The 7,587-nt window shown below is 29.8% G+C and overlaps 1 protein-coding gene across 1 annotated transcript; it reads right to left on the bottom strand.

Annotated features, from left to right (window-relative positions):
• Positions 1-2,657: 2,657 nt before the first annotated feature.
• On the bottom strand, positions 2,658-3,990 carry LOC143544946 (uncharacterized). Its single transcript, XM_077036917.1, has one exon. The coding sequence runs from the start codon at positions 3,714-3,716 to the stop codon at positions 3,078-3,080; it is 639 nt and encodes a 212-aa protein (XP_076893032.1). The 5' UTR covers positions 3,717-3,990; the 3' UTR covers positions 2,658-3,077.
• Positions 3,991-7,587: the final 3,597 nt, after the last annotated feature.

Here is a 7,587-nt window from a genome sequence, read left to right as displayed (position 1 = left end):
TTTACCATTTATGTATTTAACTCTTCAAACTTATTGATCTAAGAGATTTAGTTGTTATTTGACATTCTTTGATTTATATTTTCTTACTAGCTTTTGAGCCCGTGTATTACACGGGATTTGTCAAATGACAAATATAAATAAATTCTGTTATTTAAAAAAAATAAACAAAATGCAAGGTAAAAATAAATTAAATAAATCAGGTATGATATTTTAATTATGTTTTTTAAAATACTTCTCATGATTGATATTACATGTAACTTAACATACCATATAATAAATTTAAAAGATTCATTGAAGATGATAACCCGAGTTGCTTTAAATGCAATGTCCTCCACAAGCCTTTGAGGCTATATTAGTTTTTATTGAAGTTGTTTTGAAATGAACCAAATTCATCACTTTTTAAAATGACCCATACGTATCGATGATTGCCTCATGTCAAATCAGAACGAAACATGTGATACAATTGTAGTTCGTAATGCGACAAACACAATTTGGTAATAGGATTGCATGCCCGAAATGTGTCTTCATATTAAACGCAACATATAATACAAATTCTGTATACAAAGAAGTATTTTCGAATTTGTAATCATCACTTTAAGGTCTCATTTACCATGTAAATTAATGTATTAGACAAAGTATACGATTTATGAATTATAAAATTTTCACGTTTCATGACTTATAAAATGTATCTTCTTCATGTTTCACTACGTGTACTACACATGGTGGATAATATGAACTTAATATAATTTTTCGTGTAACAATATTTAAAATATGATGATCAATGTGCATATAAACAATAATCTTGCGTATAATGTCATCAGATTACACATATGCACACCTAAATGTATACTGTGTGTGATGTTGAAAAACCACAACCAACCCAATAATTGATTATATTTGGCATCAATTCTTCTTGAATGGTGATTATAAACGTGACATTTATACACCTTTAAATAGTTAATAAAATCCATCTAACTATGATATAACCAATTGATAAAATGGTTTTGACTATGGATAATTAGAATAAATGAGATGGGATATTAGGAATTATGATGAAAAATTAAGCTATGAGTGAATGTAGGCTTGACACCTAAGCATCAACATTTTTTTTATTAGTAGAGTAACATAAGATTTGTTTTGTTGAAATTGATTATGTAATAAATGTTTATGAAATAAAAAAACAAAATTTTACAGTTTTCAAAAAACAAAGAATTTGGGTTTATAACTTTTTAGAAAAAAATCTGAATTAAAATTACAGGACTTTAAATTTCTTTAGGTATAACTGATCATTGTTTTAATGCTTAAATTTTTTTTAGTATGACTACGTTTAGAATATTAAATTAAAGAAACAAAATTAATAATCACATTAATTAGAAATTTAAATTAAACAAAATAATTAAAAATGTATATATATGAAGTGAGAAGTCTCGCATAATTCAAACTGAATTCACGAGTCCTTATTGTTAGGGGTGAGCAAAAAACGGTTCGGAACCGTTAGAACCGAGGAACCGGAACCGAACCGGTGCCTCAGAAACGCTAATGTGTGTACCGGTTCGGTTCTCGGTTCTCAGAATTTGCATTAAACGGTTCCCGGTTCGGTTCCGGGTAAAACCGGCGGTTCTAGACTTGGAACCGAAGAACCGGAATATTCAAAACGTTTTAAATAAATTTACCAATCCCCACTTTATATAGAGTAACTTATTAACCGTCATCCATTCAATCATTTTTTAATTCAGATTTTCATTATTTACGTTTAAGAACTAGCAACCATGATCAATTATGATTTAAACTATCAAGGTAATTTAATATAAAATGATATGATCTTTCATTAATATATCGTTGCTAATGATTTATTTAACTTCAACACTTAGTTTTAATAAAAAATATAACGGGTGTTCATGTTGTAATCTAAATTAATTTTACCGTGAAAGAAGACATACAATTATACAAACTTGTTTTGCAATTTGCAAAGTTTGCATAACTCATTATATAAATAAATTATCGAACCGGTTCTAGCCAGAACCGATTAGCGAGAACCGGCTTTAGCGGTTCTGGAACCGAACCGGTTTACTATAATAGGTTCCGGTTCCGGTTCTATTTTTCACTCATTTTCGGTTCCGGTTCGGTTCTCGCGGTTCTGAACCGTTGCACAGCCCTACTTATTGTTAAAACATGTGTTGACATTTTTAATAAAAAGTAATGTATACATTGAGCAAAATTATGTTTTAGTTTTTATATTATTGTAAATAGTCATTAATGTATGTATTACATCTTGAGATGTAACTCATGGGTAAAATCATTTTCACCAATGATCCATGGATAGCATGGATTAAGGAGAAGAGAGATTAGAATATTAGTATGGAATTTTAATCTAGAAATGAAAATGGTTAGGACACCTAGACATCATTATTTTTGTTTTATTTTTGTTTAGTAGTATTGTAAGATTTAATTTAGTCTCTAAACTTTTAAATCCCATAACTTTAATGCAAACATTTATTTAGTCGTAAATGTCAAGTCCTTATGTCATTAATACTATTATAATTTTAATTATTACTATTTTGGTTATTTTTATTTTGCCTTTTATGGGTATTTTGTGCATTATGATATAACATACAGTTAAACATATAATGATAGGGAAAACTTATCTGATTTGTACCAAACACAGTATAACACACCAAAAAGTTGATTATTTTCATTAGTCAAACATAAGTATCAATGTATGCAGTATGCACATCTTCAGAATGAGTATTCATACTTTTCGACCACATGAAAAGAAACATGAGGCAATAAAAATGCAAACATCGATGGTATTTTTTTAAGTTAATCACGGTGTCAAATCTTTGGCTGAATAAATTCACAAGGTCTGGATTCATAGAGTTATGCTAGCACCACCTTAGGGTCTGGATTCATAGTGTTGCCATTGTATGCGCCACTCACATAGTAAAAGCAAAAAACACACCACAAAACACTACTTCATTCAACTCACCATAAGCAAACTAATTTGCGCTTATCCTTTTACGCCGTCTTTTTTTGGCAAAAGTGGCACATGTGGGTTCGAAGGAGAAACAAGCTCCTTTTCACCATCGGGCCAATCTAGTTTCGCCCGTAGGACTCACATTTGAAAACCTTTCCCAAATCCAAGCCTGGGCGTAGTACATAGTAGAAAATACACCCTTCACAACATAACTTCCAACACCTTGCATGACATCGATAATAGCATCTTGTAAAAAGTGCAGGTCCTGATACAACGTTGCTAAGATAGCAGGCGTCAAAGCTATTCTTCGCCCTTTGGCTAGCAGAATAGCCATGCGAAAAGTTTCAGGTAAAACTGTATCTTTCACATACGCAAAGAGATATTTTGATAGCCAAAAGGCTAAAAATGCCTCGTGTTCGAGAGCATTTTGTGTACCCTTGAAAATATTCATCCATGCAGACAAAGAGGCCTTTTTTGAACGAGATCTAAACACATGTACTAGTTCATCTAAAGCGGCATGATCCTCGGGACTCTCAACTTGGCAGGTGACAGGAGCTCCTAGAACAGAAAAGCCCCCTAAGACCATAATGTCTTCAAGGGTGACAAATGTATTGGTTTTTGGTGACCACTTCTCATCAAACCAGAGAAGCAGCCTCTCATTTTTGGGAATTTTTAAACCAGAATCTATGATAGCATCATGAATTCCGGTTGTCTCCCACACAAGACTATGTGTTGGTTTCATGATATCAACCCACTCCGTCCAGTTCTTTTGTGGATCAACCCATCCTATAAAACTGACATTTTGGATGCTAGAAAGAATGGAGATTGTGATGGGTCTAAAGAGCTCAAGCTAGTGGTTTATATAGAACTTTTGATTTTGGATTATGTATAAACAAACTCATTATTACATAAGTTCAAAGAATGAGCGTTTTTAAAGATAGTAGAAAGTAATTTGTAAAATATCTATCACGAGGTTCGAGTTATATACAATGAGTGGTCAGTGGCGGATCCATGATTCAAACTAATGTGTACAATATGGTATAGCATTTTTATAAGATCATTACAATAGAAAATAAACTTTATTGGTGCATTTAATGCAACAAATATTTGTTAAGATATCACATCATCACAAATGATATATGAATAGAATCTGGACCAAAAATATAAAATTATTAATGGTTACAGTGACAAAATTTTAAGTAACAGGGAGTTTCAAATGTCTAAAAAGATTAATAAAGAAAAAAATGAATTAGCATTAATTGCTGATTTTTTTTGGCATCACAAATGATATATGCACAAATCAGGATCAAAAAATATAAAATTATTAATGGTTACAGTGATAAAATTTTAAATAATAGAGAGTTACAAATGTCTAAAACGATTAAAAAAGGAAAAAAATGAATTAGCATTAATTGCTTACTTTTTTTTGGCATGATTATACTCTATTCGTCCTATTTAAAGTGTCATAGTGTAAAAAAACATAAAGTTCAAGATCGATTGAATGATTACTTTTATTGTTAATAAATGACAATAATGTATTTGAAATTTGGTCCATAATTTGGCCCATCAATATTGTTATTAATGTTAGTTGTGTGTGCTTTTAAGTGTAAACTTAGAAATTGACTAATAAATTTTGAAAATTGACATTTATAATGAGACAAATAAGAAATGAAATATGGACACTTTTAATGAGATATACGGAGTAGTATAATCATTTTTAAATTCAAATAACTTTTTTTACTTTATTATCAATTACTTTTTAACTATACTAATTCAAGAATTTAATTATCTTTACATATACTAATTTAAGAATTTAATTATCTTTACATTTTAGTGTTAAATTTATAAAAAAATGATTTAAAAAAACAGTGATGTGGTGTGCGTATAATTACACACAGGTTGTTTTATATTATTCGTTTATAATATTTATATATATTTTTTGGATTTTAAATTTATTTATTGTAAATATACTTAAATTTGATAATTAAAGGTTTCACAAATAAATGAGATGTTATAACCCGGTTTAAAAGCTATATAGGTTGGGTGAGACTAATGATCCGCTTATTATTATTATTATTATTATTATTATTATTATTATCCCCCGTATTACGGGGTTGTTATTATAAACATACGATGCGTTATATATGGTACTTTAAAAAAATGATCATCATTCAAAATAGGCTAAGTCCTAGCGGCTTCAGTTTGTGGTTTTGATCAGACGATTTCTAAGGGCTAACCAGTAACCACCGGTGAAGGCCAAATTTCATGTCTATTTTAAAAAGGTTCTGGTTTTTGGTAATTTTCCCTTCTATCAACATTCAACGTTTTTTTTCTTTCTAAAAATATAAAGTTTTTTTTTTCTAAAAATACATTTATGAAAATTCAAAATTGTCATTCTGGCTACTTTGACCAAACTAATACGGAGTAATTTTCAACACATTCTGATTAAGGGATGTCAAATAAACATAAACTTTTATACAAGTTTCTAATTGCAAAACACACTAACGCACTGTTCCCGAGTTCAATAAATAAGAGAAAAGAAAAGAAAGGAAAAAAATTTCTTTTATTTTCTTTTTCCTTTTACCTTTCCTTTTTTTCTTTCCATTTCTTTTCAAATTAGAAAGAAAATAATTCATTCCAATTTACTCTTTATTTTCTTTCCATCTATTTTCTTTTCTTTCATTTAACGAAACTCGGGAACACAATTTTCTGTCATCCTTTCTTTTCCTTCTCTTAAAAAAACCTCTAGCACACAATAATTTTTTTCTTTCCCCTCATTTCATTTCTTTTCCATCAATAAATTAACTCGGGAACACAACGTAAGGGTATGTTTGGTGGGAAGTAATGGAATGAAGAGGGTAAGGGTATGTTTGGTTGGAAGTAATGAAATGAAGAGGGAATGAAATAAGAGAAGGAACGGAATAAATAAGGGAATAAAATATTTCATGCTTTTCCAAATCCAATATATAAAACTTTTTTTTTCCTATTTTATATTTAAGATATACGAATATTGATTTATATTCCAAGAGATGTCATGTTGGTCTAACTTGCTTATGATAGAAAGTTTTAATTGGTTAACAAATTTACAGAATTTATCTGAGAAAATATTATCTTGGATTAGAATCAACGAAAGAATATTTATGATTCAAGTAGGAAGCTTAACTCATATATTGTTTTTGAAAGGCAAGCTTGTAATAAAAACCTAGCCGGAGTCAATTAATTACTCGAATAGATGACATAATTTTTTATTATTATTTGTAGGTTTCATACTTTTTTCATTCATATAAAACAATATCAAATTATCAATATATAAGAAAAAAGATATTGATAAGATAGTATTTGACTCAAAAGTTTGGTTAAACTAGCTATCATTGTGATGATGGCTTAATTGTAACCAAACACTAAAAGTGTATTAGAATCGATTCTCCTAATACCATCTTCTCCTATTGTGTGCAACATTTGTAAATAGCAGCACGATCCTCTATTTAATAGGCAAAACTATATAATTTAATATTATAGTTGAAGTTCGAACTACTATTTACCCTCTAGTAAACTGTAAACCTATGAAACCCATTGTAACGTGCGTGGGTCTAGTTGAGTGTTTATTACCTTAGTCGAATAATCGGGAAGGTGATCTCCCCTCAATTAGGAATTTAGGATACATAAACTTATCTATTTAATTCTCTTATACCTTTTCTTTTAATAAACGTTGAAAGTAAAATAGAATCTGGCCAAAACATACATTGGCCGTACACTCTAAAAGGAAAGCATAAGACCATGAGTAGTTATAAAGCCTTATCTTTAGGCATTATGCGACACGTGGCGTCCAGTCAGAGTTATGGTTTTATACAAAAATAGGTGTAGTCATAAAGCCTCCATAATGCCTCAACTTTATTATTTTATTATTTTTTCCCTTCCACCGCGTTATGTACTAAATGCCAAAAAAAAATAAGCCATAATGCCTGGGGAACGGTGTTCCCCCGGCGTTTTAGCCCATAATACCTCCCATAACATGCCATGACGAATGGTCTAACATGAATTCGTTGTATGTTTTAACTTTAAAAGGGGAATCTTTTTTAGTAAAAGCCGAAAGTAAAACAAAACCCAGCTAAAAACAAAAATATACGTTTTATACAGTGTACCTTGTAACAATAAAGTGTTACAAGAATATTTCTAACCTAAAGATGGATAATCATTGTAAGGTATTAAGCATTTAAAACCTAATTATGTGCCCCTCATCCATAGTTATCTAAATTGGCTCAAAGCCAAGAAAGTATGAAGTGTATGAATTTGTATTAATTAATTTAGTAGAAATATGTCTTTGGAGTTTGGTCAGCCGATTACTAGTAAACTGTAAACATATTCGCATGTTGTGACAGAATTTTACATCAACCGAAACAATAAAAATGAACACTAATATTGGTAACGATAATATCGACGACAGTAATTTATTAAGGAAGTGATGTATATTAAGATGATATGGGTGCTAAAAAGTTTATTACGTAAATAGCTCAAAAGATGTAGAGTGTCCATTTGAAATTATGAATTAAATTAGAAAAAAACGTTTATTCTAAATATACATATGATGCATTAATGACTTGTATATTATAATC

The sequence above is a fragment of the Bidens hawaiensis genome, unplaced genomic scaffold (assembly GCF_021521415.1).
Source record: "Bidens hawaiensis isolate Kalapana, Puna unplaced genomic scaffold, B.hawaiensis_p1.1 tig00013805_1, whole genome shotgun sequence".
Classification (NCBI taxonomy): Eukaryota; Viridiplantae; Streptophyta; class Magnoliopsida; order Asterales; family Asteraceae; genus Bidens; species Bidens hawaiensis.
Note: the sequence above shows the minus strand (reverse complement) of the source record. Positions and strands in the feature narration are given on the sequence as shown.

Excerpts from the sequence above, each read along its gene's own strand:
- LOC143544946 (XM_077036917.1), bottom strand. The coding sequence starts at position 3,716 with ATGAAACCAACACATAGTCTTGTGTGGGAGACAACCGGAATTCATGAT.